Here is a 19,707-nt window from a genome sequence, read left to right on the forward strand (position 1 = left end):
ACGTCCACTCAGAGGTCCTCGATAAATTACTATCTTCTTCAAAATTTCTTTTGACTTGAGCGTTGAGCGAAAAAACCCTGAAGATCTTAATCTCATTCAACAGCTGGATTTAAAAAAACAGTATTTTGCCTGAAGAAGAAGACATTTTCTCTTGTTTTTCTGAAAGAAGTCAAACTTATTTTGGTTGGAACGTAATGAAATATTACATTCAAAACTGAAATATATTATGTTATAACGGAAAGTGGCAGCAATGCGATTCCATTTCACACAACTAACCCCCATGCTTTACTGCTGCTCATTTTGCACGCGCTTTAGAAGTTACTTCCGCGCTCCATAGCCGTGACGTCACCGTACACATCCCCGGGCAACGCAAACATGTTGAGGAATTCTCTAGGAAGACGCCTGTCTTCGCTCTACTCTGAAAGCGCGCGCACGCACGTGGCTCGTGTTGTTGTGACCGCCCCCTCGAAAGCGCTCCGCCCATTTTATGACACGTGGGTGGTGAGCGCGCTTCTCATTGGGCAATGTTGAGAGCGGGCGAGGCGAGGGCGAGCCCAGCGACAGAACGCCAAGGGAGACAAACTGACAATGCAGGCGAGACACGACATCAACGAGAAACACAAGAAGCGAGAAGACAACGAAACACTTTGAAAAATCCCCCCCCCTCTCTCCAGTTGGTTCCTGTCACGCGCTGATGGCCGACAGTCGCGGTAAGTGGACGTGACACATGACGGAGGATGATTGGCTCCTCTCCTGTCATGCTGAGTCTTGTGTGGATTTTACCACTACTTCGGTCTGTTCTGTTTTTGTTCCTTCGTTGAAAGCCGTCTAAACAACGAGGCGGTCGGGCCGGGCCGGCTTGGGCATCCGAGGAAACTCCGAGACGTGGGAAAGAGCCTTAAAATTGCGTGCCAAACTGAATCCAATTAGACAACATAGTTCCAATTGTGAAAAAGTTGGCCACATTCTTGTCGTACAAAACTTTTCACACAAAGTTAGATCCACCTCCAAAGTTATGCAAATATAGATTTATACATTGTAACGTTACCGAACTACCAGAACAAAGTTGCTACAATATGTTTGTTTCCAGGGACCACCAGAATTACCGAGTAGTTTTTAACTTTTAGTCCCAAAACGAGCATTTACTGTATTAAATATTAGGGCGACCTTCAAACATTTTCCCGAGTTGAAGTGACAATTTTTGACTGTCCCCCTGGTTGGACATTGTTGGGGTGATTTCCAAACAGCTTCACTGGTGATGCAATCTTAGTTAATTAAATTTGTTCTTTCTTGAACACCACAAAAACACATCGTCAGTCATGTGTTTTTGCATGAAATACATCCTTAAAAGTGCTTGGTTAAAAATTGCAGCGAATCAGATATTTGGGTGGATTTTATCCAACTTTGGGTTAGTTGGCAAAGAAAAAACTACAACCAATCTTTGGGTGTAAGACAAAATACGTTGTTGAACCAGTTTCCAGAGTTTATTCAAATTTAACCCAAATTTGAAGGGTGCATGCAAGACTTGAGAGCGTTTTTTTCAAATCCTAACTTTGTAGTAGAATCGACAGTCATTTAAATACTTGCTGAAGCTGTTTGACTTCACCTCCTTAGGCGTGCATCAACTTAGGTGTTTTGATGTCCCGGACGATGGAAGCTGGAGTCAGCCGACCTTTTGTGTCGCTCGTCTCTGAAATGAGCCCAAGGTGTTTGCCTACCTAACGTGTCGCAACTTTCACGTGAGAAATGTCAACTGTGCAGGTTAGAAGGAGGAGGAACACCTTTGCGCAACCTTGCCTGAGTGTAGCCCCAAAGGGGAACTAGCTCACCGCCGTCACCGTTCAAGTCAATTCAAGTCAAGTTTATTTGTATAGCCCTAAATCACAAGCAGTCTCAAAGGGCTTCACATAGACAAACAATTGACAATTATTCTCAATGCATCCCCTGATTTTGAGCTGTAATCCGCTGCAGTTCCCTCATCCTGAATTTGGTCCACGAGAATCTAGCTTGGGTGTCACCTAACCACCTCCCCAGCTGGGGAGGGGTGGGGGAAGTGGGATCGGGGAGAGGGAGCAAAAACAAACTCCAGCCGAATCGGCCACTACAGGTTAATTAAAAGCCATATCATAGAAATATGTCTTTAAACGTGTCTTCAATGTTTCTGAGGCAGCAGTTCTAATATTCATTGGTAGGGCATTCCAGAGCTCTGGAGCTCGAATAGAAAATGCTCTAGACCCTGCAGAACATAAGGAACAACTAGGTCGACGAGATATGAAGGCGCTAAGCCATGCAATGATTTATAGGTTAACAGAAGAACCTTGAAGTCACATCTTAAATGGACCGGGAGCCAGTGTAAGTTGGCTAATATTGGGGTCATGTGATCAAATTTTCTTGTCCGTGAGAGCAGCCTTACAGCAGCATTTTGTACTAATTGTAGACTTTTGATGCTGGACTTGGGAAGACCAGAGAATAATGCATTACAGTAGTCCAGGCGCGACGTGATAAACGCATGTATAATAATTTACGCATCACCGGTCGAGAGGATTGGGCGAATCTTAGCAATATTACGAAGGTGAAAAAACGCGATTCTGGTTATATTCTTAATGTGCTTTTGAAAGGAGAGCGTTTGGTTAAATATTACACCGAGATTAGTTAAAGTATCAACAGACAAACGCCCGCCTTCCCATTTAAATACTTTTCTTTGGCTCAGCATTCGACACTGAGCTCGAGAACTTTCCAGAAGGCGGGAATCTCATTTGAAGGTAACAAAAACAACAGCCGCCCAGAAGATACAAAGTATGGAAGACGCAAAGCTGATCACAGAAATAAAAACAAAAGACTGACTCATAAATCTTGACTCTTGGGTGTACTGGCGACATTATACAGCCATTTTTTGAAAAATATTACTATTTTGTCTGAATTTGTTTTATTTAAAAACTTGACAGCTTTTTCTCCTCTGCATTTTTTATCTTTTTATGAAAATATTAAACTTTTGATTGACTTGTGATTTTGATTGACATTTCATTTTTGCATCAAAACATTTCAAACAGACTATATTGGACATTCCAATTTGCGGTTGGCGGATTGGACATTTTGTGCACATGCTTATCAATGCGATGGCTTGTGCATGTGCACAAAGACCACTTTGTCTCCCACAACGGGGTCAGGACCGGAACCTGGACCGAGGGCGGTGGGGGGCTGCGAGCGGGAAAAAATATCTATCGTTATCTGTTCTCATCTCTAATCGCTCAACCTATAACGGGTCGGGCAATACATTTTGCAAAGTTTGAAAGCGCAGGGCTTGCTGAGAGCTGGTGGCTAACGGCGACTTCTCCCTTGGTCTTAGTGTTGCCGGGCGCCTGGAGCCGAATCCGGGGCCGCTGCCCGCCGAGCCGGCAGCCCGCCGCCCAGTCCGAAGTCGTCTGGCTGCTCATCGCCCGCCTGGGGGAGGTGCGCAGGCGGGGCTGGCCGGCCGCCGCCACTACTGCCGCCTTGCTCGGCGTCAAACTCCCGCCGCTCTTTGACGTCCATCAGGTGCCCCAGGTGAGCCCGAGGACAGCTGACGCGCTCGCAACGCCTACGACCATTTCAATGAACTCGAGGTCCGGGTCGATCGTGACGACGGCGTTTGCTCCTCAGGTGTTTCGCGAGGACGGCATTCTGTCGGGCTACCGCCACCCGCAGAGCTCGGCGCTGGACTGCCTGCTCAGCAGCTTCCGCATCAACAACGAGACAGTCAACATTTGGACGCACTTCCTTCCGACCTGGTGCCAGACGTTCCGATTTGCATCAAACTGCAGGCCGCCAATCCTGTTAACTGTCAACGTGCGTGTGCGTGTCAGGTACTTTGTGTGGAGACTGGCCTCGCTGTGCTCCGACGTCAGTTTGGCAAGCGACAGCTACACGTGGCCGCTGCTGGCCTACATGGTTCCGGTGTGCGTGTACCCCTTCACCTCCTGCTGCGCCCACACCTTTAGCGCCATGTCGTCAGAGTGGTGCCACATCTGCTACTTTTTGGACTACGGCGCACTCAGCCTCTACAGTCTGGGTGAGTCTAGAGAATAAGTGGTCCGATTTAGAGGATGGGGAGAGAGAGGGCTGAAGACCCCGTACGGCTCTTTCAGGGAGCGCCATCTGCTACGGCTGCTACGCCATGCCCGACGGCTGGCTCAACGGGTGGCTGCATCGACACTTTGTGGCCATCGCTGTGGTCAACAGCTTGTTCTGCACCGGCCTCTCCTGCTACTCACGGTCAGCAGACGCACACGCTTGTCACTTGGCTCACATATTTACCGTACATGTTGTTGCTTTTTGATAAAAGGGGCCAGATGGGGGGGGGGGGGGAGCGTGTGGTGCAGATGGGGACTATTGAAACCGCTGGAAAACAAGTCAAGCGGATGCGCTTGTGTGTGTCTGGTCCCCCGGCAGGTTCGTGGAGGTGAGCTTCCCGCGGAGAAGCAAAGTTCTGCGCACCGCCGCCTTTGTGCTGCCTTTTGTCTTTGACAGTTTGCCTGTCTTCTACAGGGTGAGACATGGTTCTCTACATTTGTCTTTAACGTATTTGCTTGGTTGCTCTCCACGAGGCGGCAACTCCAAGCACTTTAGCGGGATTTTGTTTCCCACGCCACTCACTGGTCATCTTCGCGTCTCTCTCCCCCACATCTGTTTTTGTGTTCACATAGCTCCTCCTGTGCTGCGGGGGGCGCTGCAGTCCCAGCGAGGCTCTGCTCAGCCACTTGTACCAGGTGACCTTGGCCTTCCTCACCTGCTTCCTGTTTGCCTCGCACCTGCCCGAGAGGTTGGCGCCGGGACGCTTCGACTACTTTGGTACGTCTCGCATCACGACATCGACTTTCTGTTTGATTGACACAATGACGCTAGAGTGCGTAATTTGCATCTTCTGAACATGCTCCAACATGTGCAGGCCACAGCCATCAGCTCTTCCACGTGTGCGCCGTGCTGGCAACGCACTTCCAGATGGAGGCGGTGTTGTGCGATATGACATCGCGGCGGGCGTGGCTGGAGGCGGCGGGGACAGCGCCTTCCGTGCCCGGCACGGCCGGCGTGCTGGCGCTCGGCCTGGCCCTCAACTTGGCCGTCATCGCCCTCTTCAGCGCGCCATTGCTCAGGCGACAGCAAGGACTCAAACACTCTGTGACCACTAGGTAGTGCATAAAGCAAGTTAAAACATTTTTTAAAAAGTGAGAGATTTTAACATAAGTTCATGTTTTAATGAGTTAAGTTTCACATGACATGTTGAATATTCCCGCTTTAACCAAAGTTTCACATTATTTAATGAGACAGCATGAAATTCATCAAACAAAAATGTTCATGCTTTAGTGTAAAATTCATTCCATTATAAATAACTTGATCTTGAACTATTTTTTTCTGTTGTGGCAGACGCTTTTACAAACACTCAGATGTTTTATATAGAAACCTCTTTTACAAAAATCCACTCTAATATTTAGTGCCAATATTCCTGACTGGATCACTGTTACCTGTTTGTATTGTTCTGTCTTTGTGTCATTAATACAAATATTAGTAGTGGGATGTTTTGCCCGGAAAGAACCCGGTGCTTTTTAATGTTTTACATGCTCAGAAAAAAATGAATGTATGAATAAATACTTGTATGTGCTGTGTACACTGTCATTGACCTATTTGTGAAATAAAAAAAAAAACATTGCTTTTAATCAAAAAAGAAAAACAAGTCAAATAGTCTCTGAGTTAGGCTGAAGGCTGTGGTGTTAAGAGTGACCAATAGAGGGGGGACGAGTACAACAAAACATTCCCTACGGAGCACAAAACCTAAACGTCTTTTTTGGTCCGCCAAATGATAAACCCAAATTGACCCGAGAAAGCCGAAGTGGGATCATTTTATGACAAATGAGTCCGGAGTACAGGTTTCTTGAAAGGAATTGCACTTCCAACCCGGAAACCTGGAATGGTAATGGAAATTTAAAACGCATTTTCCATTTAAGAAAAGTTGTTAAAAAAAACAACCTTGTTATGGTTTCCCATAACATAGCTTGGCTAGTTTGCGTGGGCAAAACATGGAAGTGCATCGTCACGTTAAAGGTCGCGCCCATGTTCGAGGCCGGCAACAATGTGGGAGGTGTGCCCTCCTTTTGTTAATAAATAACCACCCTCAATGAGATGACATTGTGCACCACAAACATTCTACAACATGTCAGCAGCTCCAAACCCACCGCCCACGAATATCTGAGCGAGTGAACACACGACTCACAACGAACAAATAAAGCGTCTTAAATCAACGTTGGTCCTGTGCAGCGCACACGTGTATGAATGTACGTGAAACGAATGTGTACTACCCCAATGCAGGCCCAAATGAGGCCCGTGACAAATTCATAGTCAAGTACATCCAAAGTCAAACTTTGCAATGAAAATGTCTTCATTTCATACCCAAATATTTGCTGGAGCTCTTCCAAGGCCCCACATTGAAAGAGAGAGGCCAAGTGTGAGAGCCTTTTTTTTTCAATCACAGTAAAAATTCTGTGACCAATTGATTAAAGTTTTTTTTTTTTTCTTCTCTCAATCAACTTTATTTTGACGTGAGAGCGCACGGCATTGACAGGGATAGTTTGTCATACAGTCTGAATGCATCTCCCTTCACTATTTACACTTTGTACAACTTCGGGGCCTCCATTTAGGTGAATACATCAACACCACAACTCAAATAAAAACAACAATGCCGGGTGCATGTTCTATAAAATAGCCACAAATCCTCTGCAGTTGAGTAAATAGACAATTGCGCACGGACAGAAACAGCTGAATTGTAGTCAAGTTGGCGGGCTAATATTGTCCTTCCAAAGTGACCAAACAAATGCACACGTTTGGATAATATTGAAAAAAAAAATCCATATGAGACACAAAGCTGGTTATACACACGCATACACAAATTGTCATGGTGACCATTGTATATCGACTGAAGTTTGCTTGAAAGGGACAAATTTGACTCCTTGAGTCCCGTCAACACCACGCAGTTCCTCCCACAGCCTGCAGGGGTGCTAAACACAACAGGACACATTGTCAAGAGAAGCAGCTGTTTCTCCCGTATGGACGATATCCTGCTACTAGTACGATCTCTCGCCTCACCAGCAGGACAATGTAGAGCACGAGTAGATCTGTCTCACGAGTACCATATTATTATTATTATTATTATTATTATTATTATTATTATTATTATTATTATTGATGACATTTCTGCACACGTTACTAGCGAGGCAAAATTGTACACTGGTTGACAATTGCATGCTACTAGTTCTGCTAGTAGTTCTGTAAAATTTTACTAGGTAACTGTACTGGTACCACGCGGTTGTCAACAAAAGAACCGTTTTGCCCAAATGGCCAAGGGAGACTGTTCGCCCACTGTGATCGAGTTTTTTTTTTTTTTTTACTAGTGAGGACAGAGTGCGTGGATCTTAAGATGGATGTCAAGTAGTCTAAATGGAATGAAATGAAATCTTTCTTTTTTCTAATCGTCGTTGAATGTTTGGGCTGAGCTGCCTTACTAGTGAGGACAAAGACGCCGTGGTCTGTGGCGAAGGGCGTCTAAGCGAGGATGTGCAGGTAGACGGGCGGGTTCTTGACCAGGGCGAGGAGTTGCGCGTGGATGTCCTTAATGAGTGTCCTCTGCTGAGGTTCTCGCTGCCAGCAGCCACGCATCAGCAGGTAAACTTGTTTGGGGCACGTACGGGGACGCTCCAGCTCACGGCCCTGTGTGATGCACTCAATGGCCTGCGGGGGACAGCGCACAATTAACCCACAATTTGAAAAGCTAATGCTTGGAGCTTGTTTGTTTGAACTCCCCACACACTCCCGTCCAGATCGCCACCAAACGACTCGACACGGAGCAGATTAAGCCGACGAATGCTGCCGAGACGCGAGGTGATCAGATTAGGAGGGAATGCGATCCGGTCTGCTCTTGAAAGGCGAGACGCTGGACTACTCCGCTCCACTCCGCTATTATCGATTGGACTTAAAACGAGACTCAAGCGAGTCTTAAATCGTCACGCCGATGATTTGCGGCTCGAGCTTCACGTTCGATATTCCAATGTTGGGCAATCGCTTCCAAACAATGCGCAGACTGTTCTCAGGACTCGTTGCTTCAGATTTCCAACATTGATCAGATTACCACCGCTAGAAAAAGTCTCGAGGTTTCAGAGCCGAATTACCAAATTCGAGATTGTGTCGTCGAGTTTCAGTGTCGAGCAGAAAATTTAAAGCTCATCTGGACAGAATCTCAAAGAAGCTACTTGAAAAGAGCAAAATGTCTTCTGATGCTCATTTGTCAGATTTTTTTTCTTCCATAAAATTGGGCAATTTTCCAAAACACAGCCTTTTTTCTTTCTTTTTTTCTTTTTGGAGTTGCCAAGCGCGGCACCCACCTCACTGTTGGACAGCTGGTACCAGGGCTGTTTGCCGTAGGTGAAGATCTCCCAGAGGACCACGCCGAAGCTCCAGATGTCGCTCTCTGTGGTGAACTTCCTGTACATGATGCTTTCAGGTGGCATCCAGCGGATTGGCAGCATGGTGCGGCCCCCCACCTAAGAATTCCAACAAATAAACCGCGGCGATCAATTTATATGCTGCCGTCTCGTAGTACCGCTTTGGTCCTCTGGGGGTGATGATTGGAGTTTAAGATTGGAGTCACCTCGATTGTGTTTTGGGTATCTAAAATGTGCCATATCACCCAATTCACACCCAACGACGGCAACTCCCGAGCAAAGGCGTAGGTCGGACTCACCCGATAGTAATCGGTGCTGTAGATGTCCCGCGACATGCCGAAGTCTCCGATTTTGACCACCAGGCCTTCTCCCACCAGGCAGTTGCGCGTGGCCAGGTCTCGGTGGACAAAGTGGAGCGAGGCCAAGTAGAGCATCCCTGAGGCGATCTGGGCCGCGATATGCAGCATCTGGGGTACGGTCAGCTCGCCCTGCGCTACCGTCTTGGACTCTTCCAGGATTCGAGCGTCGGGGCCGTGAGCTCTGTGGGACATTTTCAACCACATTTTGGCGATGGTGCGCCGGTGCGCTACTCCACACCCACGCTTGGCCCTCTCGCCGCGAGACGATTAGTTTAGCGGGCAGGTGGCTGGGTGGGAAAGCAGCTGCAGGGCCTAAATGTGATTTCGGGCGTGCAGGTGTTTTTTTGGGGGGTTTTTTTGGTACAATATGTGCGAGACAGTCAAACAAAAATGACATTGCTTCGTTTCTGGGTCTTGGCAGCACAAAGACTTCACGCAAAGACCGGAGCTCTTTTTTGTCTTTGTGATTTTGTGATGAAACACAAAACAAAGACATCCCAAAGAGGCCTGCTAAGTAATAATTGCAGTTATTAAGGAGGTGGGAAATCATTTTGGCTTGCGCTCGATTCCTCTTAACATGCTTTCTGGAAATTCATGAAAGGCCAGCAAAGAAATAAAAGCAAACAACATAATTAGGCTCACAAATGGAAAATACAAATCAATAGGCCGAGCAGATTTGAGGCCTAGTTCAGTATATTTTTTTGGATGTTTTATCGCTATAGCTAAATCGATATTGCGTGTTTGCAAGCATTTTCACGTACCGGAGGAAGCGGTTAAGGTCACCGTGCCGCATATACTCGAAAACCATGGCGAGCGGCTCGCCGTCGGTGCACACGCCGTAGAAGCGTACAATGTGCTGATGCTGCAGCACCGTCAAGAGCTCCGCCTCCCTCTGGAAGTCCTGCCGCGTCGACTCGTTGGCGTCCTTCAGGGTCTGATGCCAAACCAACGGGGTTTTAGAGTTGTGGTGCTGACGTGATCAGGCAGAGAAGCTCCCCGACTCGCTCACCTTGATGGCCACCAACATCCTGTCGCTGTCGGGGCTCAAGTTGCCGCACTCGGCTAGGTAGACTTTGCCGAAAGCGCCTTCGCCCAGCTCCCACTTCAACACGATGTCAGCACGCTTGATGTGCTGGACGCCTGGTGGGAGAGCACAATCAATGAAAAAGAACCAGCCGCACTTTTTGAATGGAAGCGAGGCAACTCACACATGTCTTTGTCTTTGACGATGCCGCAGAAGTACTGCGGGTTCTCCACAAAGCTGGATAGGCCTGAGTCTTCGTCCGAGGAAGGAGGGCTGCCCCCCAAGTTCATGAAGCGAAGCGACACGGCCAGCTCGTCCTCGGTGCCCAGCACGGATGACCCTGACATGGAGGACCAGATACAATTTTTTTTTCCATTGTTTCAACTCAAATGTGTATCATATATAATTGAGTAAATCTTTCTACTTTTTTAAAATCGTGGGGCCTTTTTGGCATTTACAGAGTTGCAACATTTTGCGTGTGTTTGCGGCAAATATTGGTACCAGGCCAAATACGTACAATCTATCTTTTTTTTTTTTTATCGTTACTTTGATCAGTACCTATTCTCGGATTCGTGTCGTTGAGTGCGAGTACTTTTGCCACCCAAGCTTTTGGTGATTGCGCCAAGGGCAACGCGTAGCAATTGCGCATCAATTTGCGAGAAAGCCGGCGTTTTGTTGGCGCGCCACAAATAATGGATGTGATCAGCGCAGCAATCAGGACGCCATTGAAGCAAAAACGACATCACGTGGAGCCCATAAAAGGCCCGAGGAGCCCGACCTAAATAGTCCCGGCACACGGCCTCTGGGGTCCAACGTGCTTGGAAATGGAATAAACAAAAGCCAGCCGAGATGGACGGACGAACGGACAGAGGGATGGAACCACCGACGCTCCACTTAGGCAATCACAGCCACTTAGGCGCAAAGTGTAAATGTACGAGCGAGGGTTGGGCCGTCTGGCCGCGTGTGCGTCTGTCCATCTATCCATCCATCATCTTTAATGGTACCGCACGGCTGTGGCCAAGGGAGCTTTTCTGCTCTCTCTTACAGTAATTAAGGCACTTTGTGCCGCCCGTGTGGACGTGCGCTAACGTTACAGCTCGGCAGCCATATTTGAACCTAGCCTTTGCCTGCAATCTCAACTTTGATGTATTTGACATCCGCTTGTGTTTGAAAGTTGCCCAAAGCTTTTTCCCCTGTCAACTTACGGTGAATACCAAATTTGGAGTTGTGGCCGCATTTGTTGATGACCAAGGCGGTGACCAGCAGGAAAACGCATGCAAACGCGGCCAGGCCCACCGCCACCGATACCTGGCGGAAAGAACGCAGCCAAATGAAGAGAAGGCATTTTTTTATGCCATCACCATCAGGAATGTCATAACAGACCACAAAGACTCGACTCTCCAGGTTCTCGGTGACATCCATGATGGATTTGTTGGTGGGAATTGGATCTAAGATGTTGACTTGCATGTGGGAAAGAAACAAAGAACACAAATGAGAGGACAAAAGCGCACAGCAAAAGTCAAAGTTTTGGAACCTACCGGGAATGATGCCCTCAGGGTCAAAGAGTCCAAAGGGGTTGTCCATGAACTTGCCGATGGCGGTGGCCCGGTCCCGGCCCAGCTTGTTCTCCACCAGCAGCGTGTAGCGTCCGTTGTTGATGTGCGTGGGCTTGTCCAGAGACAAGCAGCCGTGCTTTTTGGACCCGTCGCCCGAGTCCGGGATGAACTGCGTGTAGGTGAAGACTGTCTCCTTGAGCTCAGCGCCTTCGTACAGCCAGCTGATGTTAGCCTCCGGGTTGCCGTCCACCACAAACGAGAAGCACCAGTGGTGCAGTTGGACCGCGTCGCTCAGGTTCAGGATCATGGCCGGGACTGGCGGGCGGAGCGGGGGCAAAAAAAAAAAAAGTTCTGATCAGAATCCTGGGTTAGGAGTAGGGTCCAAACGTTGAGTGCCATTGTGCAAGCGTTTGCCGATTGTGCACTTTTGCCGTTTCCACGAATCGATGTTGTCCACCCGTGTTTTCAGACGCGCGCTGACCCCGACATGAATAATGAAGCCTGGTCAACGTGTGGATCTGGAAACCACAAAAGCGCACTGTGGAGCTTACAGGAAATGGTCTGAGGAGATACTCGGGAGACCCCCACACCGCCCGGCTCGCAAAAGTGCTGAAATTTTTCCCGTGAGTCATCGCTACAACCGGAAATGCACTGCAGCGGTGGGGGGGGGGGGCATTTATGGGGAGGTCGCAATCACATTTTTGAAAAGATGATTTGGGATTGTGTGAGTCTTGAAAGATCCGTTGATCTGAATTGGAATTTGTACCGGGTCTTTTTCTTTTTTTTTGTTACAACGGCGTTTCTGCCCTTAGCTAAACATTGACAGCGCTATTTGCACATGTCAGTCACTTGCTGGCCTGGAAGACGTGCAAACTTTAAAAGCAGTGTTTAAGAAGGAAGGGAAAAAAAAAACTGCGGGAGAGCCGGTGTAACCAATCAATGGCTGGGAGCAGTAAACACCCACGTTAGTGTAATTAAGGGAAATTAAAGGGTCGGCGCTGAACAAGCGTCCACTGAGGGGGCCGCGTTGATGAATCGCCGCCGATTTGCCGCCTGCCAATCACGGACAGATCAAGAGCGTCTGTGTGTGTGTTTTTTCTTTCCGGAGTGGGAGGCAAGAGTCCATTTAGGGCGAGGCTCAAATTGGATCTGAGCGCAGTTAGCAAGGATTAATTTTTTTTTGCACGCGTGTCTTCCCTCCTCGAGGACGGTTCTCTGTCCCAGGGTGCCTTGGGCCCCTCACGTGCTCCTTTTAGCTTTCTGGTGTGGAGATCCGAAGCTTAAAGCGACAGCCTCCTCTCGACGACGCTTGCGAGTTTGCCCTCCTTACACTCAATGTCCAGCTGCACCACATCCTCGCCGGGCCCGGCCTGGTTCTCCGCCTCGCAGGTCAGGTTGTGCAGGTTGTCGCTGGAAGACACGTTGGTCAGGTAGAGGACCACCTCCAGCGTAGAGCCCCAGATTCTCTCCTGACACACACGCAAAATTGAGCAGAATGTTTAAATGAATACATGAATCCTCGGCTTGATAGTGAAAGGTCGCGAGGAATTGATACCCCTCTTTAAAAATGTCAATTTTCAAAATATAAATAACAAAATAAGACCTCAAAACTGTCTATTTCAAACATTTTAACTTATCACCCATGAGGGAAAAAAAAAATCAAGAATTTGGCTTGGCTCAAAAACAAATCTTTCAATACAGACAAATTCAATACCCAAAACTTTCTGTTTTTTTCTTGTTTTGGATCTGCTAATTGAAAATGGAAAGAACAAATGAGAGTGATGGAGCACCTCTTTCTTTCATTCCATGTTGTTACTTCAGGCAAGTACGTGCATGTGTATTTGTTACCTGGGCAACAAAGTGCGAGTGGAGAGCGTGCGTGCGCCACTTGACTTGCGGGGTGGGACTTCCTGTCACGTGACACTCAAAGGTGAGATTGCCCCCCTCCTGCACCTTGTTGTTGGAGGGCAGAATAGTGACCTCGGGCAGACCTGAAGACAGCCCACAGTCCGCTAAGAATACTCCAGACTTTGTTTCCTGGCAACAAGATCATCTCAAAGAACTGCCTGGATTTTCTTTTTTAAATAAAATATATTCCCGTGTCATCTTACTCGACAGAAAAAAAACAAATCCAGTCCCGTGCCATAATACTCCCAGGACGTCCAAATTTGACCCCAAGACTCAACTCACTGCAGTTGTCCAAGACGAGCGAGGTGAGCGGCACTTGGCATCCGGCGGCCTGACACGTCAGTAGCTGGTCGTCCGTGTCGCCACGCTCACTGCGCTGCCAGCGCTGCAGCCAGTGGAGCTCGCACGAGCAGGCCAGAGGGTTGTCCTGCAGAACCCTGAGGAGAAAAGCACCTAGTCACGCGCCTTCTCAGAGTACTTTGCCACGTGCTTTTCCATAACCATGAGATGATGTGATGTTTGAAGGACTCACAGGTTGAGCAGAGGAAGGAAATGAAAGACCCGCCAGGAAATGTGCTCCAGAGAGTTGGACGCCAGGTTCCTGGAACAAACAAGCAAATTTGGAGGGCCTCCTTTTTGAGTCTTTCTCGTCCCGACATTTTTTCTTTCGTATTGAATTGTTGTGTTATTTTGTCTTTATTCTAATGCCATTTCTTTCCATGTTTTTCTATATTTCTCTATTTTCCCTTTTTTATTTACACTTTACGTTTATCAATTATTTTCAGTGTATTTTTTCATCTAATATTTCATCTATCATTTATTTCCTACTTCTTTGTATTTTAAATGCATCATATTTTGTTTGACTCTCCTGTATGGTTTTTTTTTTGTTGGCATGTCTGCAATTTTCAAAATGTTTACTTTTGTCTTCTTTTTTCCCCAAATGTGTATTCTTTATTTATTGTGTGAGGATTTTTATTCAATATTTTGTAAAAGTTGCAAATCTGTCTTCTATTTTTCTCTTCTCACTTTGTAGTGATTTTTGTTTGATCTAATTTGGACATCTTTTCAATGTTTGTTTTGGCTTTAATATTTTGACATGCGCCAGTTTCATGAGTAAATGCCTGGTGATTCTTTTCTCAGACAAACAATAAAATGAGTCTATTTTCTGGAATCCAGAAGTTGTCTCAATTTTTTTTTCATTTTGAGGCACAATCTCAGCCCCCCACCACCACCAATGGAATTATTGATTAAGTGATAATGGAGCCTGAGTGGAGTGTATTTATTATGCATCGGTTGTCAATAATCCGCCAAAGTGAGCGAGTAAAAGGTGACTGGCGGATGTCGTCTCTACTTTTCCCCGTGCTCGCTGCCGTTGCGCGTGCGCCCTCATTATCCGAACGCCAAAGTTGAAGCACACCAAACACAGAGGGACAGATATCTTTTTTTGTGTCTCCCCTCACTCACATCTGTCACATGCGACAAAACAAAACCAAATCAATGCGCAAGAAGCAGCCGGGGTCATCTCATTGCAACGGAGGTCAAGTTTCACGCACAATTTCTTGGGCAAGAAAATGTAATCAGAGCGCAACAAACGATGTCCAAAGACATTTCGCTGGAAATTTGATATAGCTTCAAAAAGCTTTGCATTTATTAGATTGGAATATTTTGTATACGCTTTTATTGATTTTGTGTCTGCACTATTATTGTAGCTTTTGTAAATTTTTAATTAGGCGTTGGGTTTATTTTTATTTTTAAATAGTTCTCAACCTGGTTATTTCAGCCTCTCAACACATTTTTGGATTTCAGATTTCAAAATTAACCCGAAACGGCGGTGGCGGCGGGAATAGAAAGTGAAACTTAGGCTTCCGCCTCATTTTGCCCGCCAACCAATTATAGCCGCTCTCATCGGATGCGGCCGCGCGCTCACCGCGAACACAAGGAGTCACACTTACACGTACTGCAGCTTCAGGTTGTGGCGAAAGGCGTCGGCGGCGATGTGTCTCAGCTTGCACGACGTCACCGTGCTGTGGGAAAAATATCGACGGCATCGCTCACTTCAAGAAGCATCATTGGAAGTCAAAAATAACATGAGCATCAAAATCGCCTGGGAACTGAAATTGCAATTTGATGTTAAATATCTTATTGCTGTCGTGACGGAAAAGTTCCTCATTTATCTGGAAGTAGTTGAATAGTTGGAGTGTTCTGCTGGAGCTTCGTAGTACAGTGGAGCCTCGGTTTTCGAACGTCCCGGTTCTCGAGCAAATCGGCATTCGAACAAAAGATTCAAGATTATTTTGCTTCGGATGTTGGACGAAATTCGGTTGTCAATCTCGCGAGATGAGCCGAGAGGACCCGCATGCCAACTGACTCCGTTTGTTATTACATTGTCGTTACTCTGAGGATTGCATCAACTCTAATCATGCCTCCAAAGGATCCAAGTGGGAGCAGTAATACCATCCTAAAACACAAAGACGCTCCTAAAGCAATGCGACAGTGAGCGCCCGGCGTGCTGCGGTTGCGCGATCGGACAAAATTAAGCTCCCTGCGCACTGAGGTCCACTTAAATTTTGAAAAGTACATCAGGACTTTTGAAATATTTTCTAAATTTCAGCGACCGCTCTGTCACAATAATGCGACCAGCACGGTGCAGTTGCGCGGTCGGCGACGCTCTACGGTTGCGCTATCGGAACAAAAATGCGCAAATGAAAAAATGCTTTAAAAAGGCGGGTTTTTTGGGGGTGGGGGGGGGACTTGGGACGGATTCAATTTTTTCCATTATTTGTAATGGAAAAACATGATTCGAAATTCGAACAATTCACTTCTCGAACAGCCTTCTGGAACGAATTGTGGTCAAAAACCGAGGCTCCACTGTAGTTGCTTGGTGTTTGTTGTTGTTGAGAGCTCGGCTGTTGCTGAACGCCTCGTCCACATAGTGTAAGATGGAAGAAGCCCGGAAGATTCCGTACGGAACTCTTCAGGGAATCGATCTGACATCTATCAGAAGTCGTAATGCCGCAAGTGGGAAATATCGACTGGCGCGGCGGCGTTCCGGGCAAAGGCAAATAAACAAAATGCTGCCCGTCGTTGTTGTTGTTGATTTTGTCTCACAACTTTCATCTTTGGCCCGCAAAGTGCGTTTTATTTGTTTTATATTTGTTATCTTTCAAGAATAACATTGTATTTTTTTCCAAGAAAACCCCCAACCATCTGAAAAGCATGCCAAGCAACTCTGTCCTTCATCCTCGGAACTCGTCTGACTCATTCTGCATTGATGACATCATCGAGTGAGCGCAAAAGTAGCAAGAAGAAGCGTGGCGGGCCTACTCACAGGTTTTTCAGCTCTTTGTAGTTCATCAGCTCGACTTGCGTGATGTTTTCCAGGCCTGCCTGGTTCTCGATGTAGCTGCAAATAAAGAGTGACTTGAATTAAAAATGGCCGCCTGCCCGCCTTCACCCGAACTTTGAGGGATGTTCTTGCTGCTTCTGCTAACGATTTTGGCGAGAAATAAATATTGCTGACACTTGCGGCCAAAATTGAAATCACAATTAGAATTCCAATCTCCGCGCCACCCTACGATATCAACAAAAGCTCGGAGAAGTTTGAAATCTCCGTCTCAGAGCGTTAGAACTTATTTCCAGCGTCGGCTGCGTCGGGACGGTCCAGAAAAAAACGATGTGGACAAATGCCCCCAGTGCATCGTTTCAAACTGCTAGCAGCAGTGGGCCAAGCGTTTCTCGGTGTGTGCGTGTGCGCGAGCGTTCCTTTTTGATGGGCCCACGCGGCCGTAATGTGATTAGAGGGGCAGGTGGGCCCAGGAACGCCCGTCGCCTTTACTTATTGGATTGAGCCAATTGGGTTGTATATCATCTATTGTTCCCGGGGGAGGGCGGCTGCGCATTGACTGGCAATTCACAAAATTGAATTTATAACTCTGCGTATGATGAATCTCGGCCCGCTGTTAATGGCCACTCCTTTTTGTTCCGCGCATGATATAGCGGCCGCCGTTGTTTTTGAAAATGCACGCTTATCGATTTACGCTTGCGGGGGTAAGATGGCCCGTGGGTGGCTGGCGTTGACGCCGATGATGGACGTGTGAGAGTAATGCACTCGCTCTGCTCCAGAAAAGTTCTTAACAATTGCTCGGCCGCCTAATTGCGCCCGACAAAGGCAGAAAACAGCGTGGCGTTGCCGAGAGCGACATTTACAGCAAGAGGCGCTGCTTTCAGAACAATATTGTTGCGTGGGCCTCCCGCAATCACTCAAGTACACCTCAAAGACTCAAAAAAGAAAAACTACTGTCTACTTGGGAGAAGTCTTAATCTTACAAAATAATGTCAGAAAAAAGACTATCTCACAACGATGAAGTAGTTTGAGGAGAAAGTTGTATTTTAGATTTTCCGATGAAACTTGTGACATTCCCTCGCGGCGCCTTCTGAAATTGAAATGAATGGACTCCAATCAAAGCGCTCCACTTCAAAACCTTGAATGCGTTGACAGCCCATCTAGCGAAATACATGAGAAAACATTTTTGTTGTTGGTTGGAAAACTATGGTAATCTTACAAAAACAAATTTGTGGGGATTAAAATGGTACGCTAGGACAATTAATCATTCGGTTGAATATTGTCTTTTTGGAATATGAACGAAGCATTCCAATCCACCTGTTTTTTATCCATCTCAGGGGGGCAGCCATTTTGCCGCATGCCGTTGATAAAACATGACGTCACAGTTGCGACCAATCACAGCTCACCTTTGTCGGGTGATGTTCGCAAGCTAACTTGACCCCCCTTGAAGTTCAAAGTCTTTGGAGAAAAGGCAGAATTTTGAACAAGAAAAAGTTTGAGTAGCTTGAAGCCAGAAAAACGCGCAACAAGTCTGAGCCCCATTCAGCATTTCAGCGCTGTCACCGTTCTGAACGTTGGAACTCAAGCGCCTCATTCCAAATCCTCCAGACACTTTGTAGACAACGAAACATTCTGCCAAAGGAAAAAAACTTATGTATTTGATGATCAGATGGATGTTACGATCAGAGTGTCCCAATCAAGACAAGTTAAAAGCATCTTTTCAGGCTTGAGGGAGGATGGCGCTGCTTAACTCCAGATCTCGGACTTGGCATCAAACCTTTCAACTCCGGGACCCAACACACGCTCCGAGCAACAGGCGACTCAAACCAAACCGGTTGGATGCAGAAGCCACCCAAGTGGGAATACTCACATCTCCGTCACGTTCTCGCTCTCTTGCGGCCCCAGAGCAGGGACGCCTGAGATCCCGTCGGGCTCCAAGCACTGCAGCACGGCGGAAGAGCAGCGGCAAGCCGACGGGCATCCTTGCAGGCTCGGCGCCGGTGCCAGGCTCAAGAGCAGGGGCAACGCCAGCGCCAGAAACGCTGCGCCCTTTGCCGTGGCCATCCTGCCGAGGGAGGCGCCGAGGCTCTTCTCGCACCTCAGGTCAGCAAAGACGAGCGCTCGTGAGCCCAGATCCTGGCTGGTCGCCGTCCGGCGCGGAGGCGCGGTTGTACTGAGCAGCGGGAGGAGCCGGCCAGGCGGGGCAGGGCGAGGCGAGGCAAAGCGAGGCGAGGGCCCTCTGGGGACATGCCGGGGGTGGTGGCAGTGGTGGTGGGCTTGTGTCTCTCTCTTTCTCCCTCTCTTTCCTTCTCCGTCCCTTGTGAGAAAGGGAGGGGCAAGAGTCACCAGACACCTTAGAAAGTAAGAGGGTGGGATTTGGTTGATGATGATGCCGAGGACATCTCATCAGTGGATGATCAGGAAGACCTAAGAACAAATGTTCTTGCCTTGGAGCTCCTCACCAAATGTGAACACAAATGGGGTGGGCGTTTGAGTATTCTCTCAGCAATAGATGCTGATACGACAGATGGCCGTTGCATATTTGCTGGTGCGCTACAGATCTTATCCATCGAGGTTGGCTCGAGAGTCTCATGCTCCACCTCCAGATAGGATCAAACAGGTGGAGCACGTAGCAGATCCATCTCGTGGCTCAAAGGTTGGCTTCATAAGCGGCGCTGGCTTCTATCCCGGGGACAAATGCGTTGGCCCTTCAAGTGAGGTCGCCACACTACAATTACTCAGTTTGTGCTGAAAAGCTTTTTTTTTTTTGCTGCTGTCATCAAGATTATCTGCTGCCTTAATTACTCTTCCTTTTACATGCTCTTCTTCTTATACTTTTCTCAGGCTTAGCTCAGCAAAATGCTTCGGGCCAATGTGCTTATTCACAGGAAAAGTGTTGCGAGCACGACCGGGATGAAGCCCACTCCAATGAAAAGGTTATTAATTTGAAGAAACCATCTTGATAAAATGAATGGGAGCTGAATGGCAAAATTGCCAACAGGTGTTTTGATCCTCCAAACTTTCTCTGCTTGGCTCTCAAAGTATCTTTTGC

The 19,707-nt window shown here is 47.4% G+C and overlaps 2 protein-coding genes across 2 annotated transcripts; one reads left to right on the forward strand and one right to left on the reverse strand.

The window, feature by feature from the left end:
- Positions 1-555: 555 nt before the first annotated feature.
- On the forward strand, positions 556-5,721 carry paqr6 (progestin and adipoQ receptor family member VI). The gene is made up of 8 exons (XM_085917974.1): positions 556-710; positions 3,347-3,543; positions 3,640-3,767; positions 3,843-4,048; positions 4,125-4,251; positions 4,429-4,525; positions 4,683-4,827; positions 4,925-5,721. The coding sequence occupies exons 1-8, from the start codon at positions 695-697 to the stop codon at positions 5,167-5,169; spliced, it is 1,161 nt and encodes a 386-aa protein (XP_085774100.1). The 5' UTR covers positions 556-694; the 3' UTR covers positions 5,170-5,721.
- An 863-nt stretch (positions 5,722-6,584) lies between these two features.
- On the reverse strand, positions 6,585-18,719 carry ntrk1 (neurotrophic tyrosine kinase, receptor, type 1). The gene is made up of 17 exons (XM_085917973.1): positions 18,526-18,719; positions 16,641-16,715; positions 15,265-15,336; positions 13,845-13,913; positions 13,595-13,749; positions 13,253-13,395; positions 12,735-12,873; positions 11,387-11,719; positions 11,232-11,308; positions 11,054-11,156; positions 10,033-10,188; positions 9,834-9,964; positions 9,586-9,758; positions 8,765-9,005; positions 8,406-8,564; positions 7,530-7,755; positions 6,585-7,025 (listed from the first exon to the last, which is right to left on the reverse strand). Exons 1-16 carry the CDS (start codon positions 18,717-18,719, stop codon positions 7,570-7,572), a joined length of 2,406 nt encoding a protein of 801 aa, XP_085774099.1. The 3' UTR covers positions 6,585-7,025; positions 7,530-7,569.
- Positions 18,720-19,707: the final 988 nt, after the last annotated feature.

Source organism: Syngnathus leptorhynchus, chromosome 8, assembly GCF_054491065.1.
Source record: "Syngnathus leptorhynchus isolate UIUO chromosome 8, UIUO_Slep, whole genome shotgun sequence".
Lineage (NCBI taxonomy): Eukaryota > Metazoa > Chordata > Actinopteri > Syngnathiformes > Syngnathidae > Syngnathus > Syngnathus leptorhynchus.

Excerpts from the sequence above, each read along its gene's own strand:
- paqr6 (XM_085917974.1), top strand. Across the intron at positions 3,544-3,639 it reads ACGTCCATCAGGTGCCCCAG|GTGTTTCGCGAGGACGGCAT; the intron begins GTGAGCCCGAGG and ends TTTGCTCCTCAG. Across the intron at positions 4,526-4,682 it reads GTTTGCCTGTCTTCTACAGG|CTCCTCCTGTGCTGCGGGGG; the intron begins GTGAGACATGGT and ends GTGTTCACATAG.
- ntrk1 (XM_085917973.1), bottom strand. The coding sequence starts at position 18,719 with ATGGCCACGGCAAAGGGCGCAGCGTTTCTGGCGCTGGCGTTGCCCCTG. Across the intron at positions 12,874-13,252 it reads ACTCGCACTTTGTTGCCCAG|GAGAGAATCTGGGGCTCTAC; the intron begins GTAACAAATACA and ends CGTGTGTGTCAG. Across the intron at positions 11,720-12,734 it reads GGTGCAGCTGGACATTGAGT|TCCCGGCCATGATCCTGAAC; the intron begins GTAAGGAGGGCA and ends TCCGCCCGCCAG.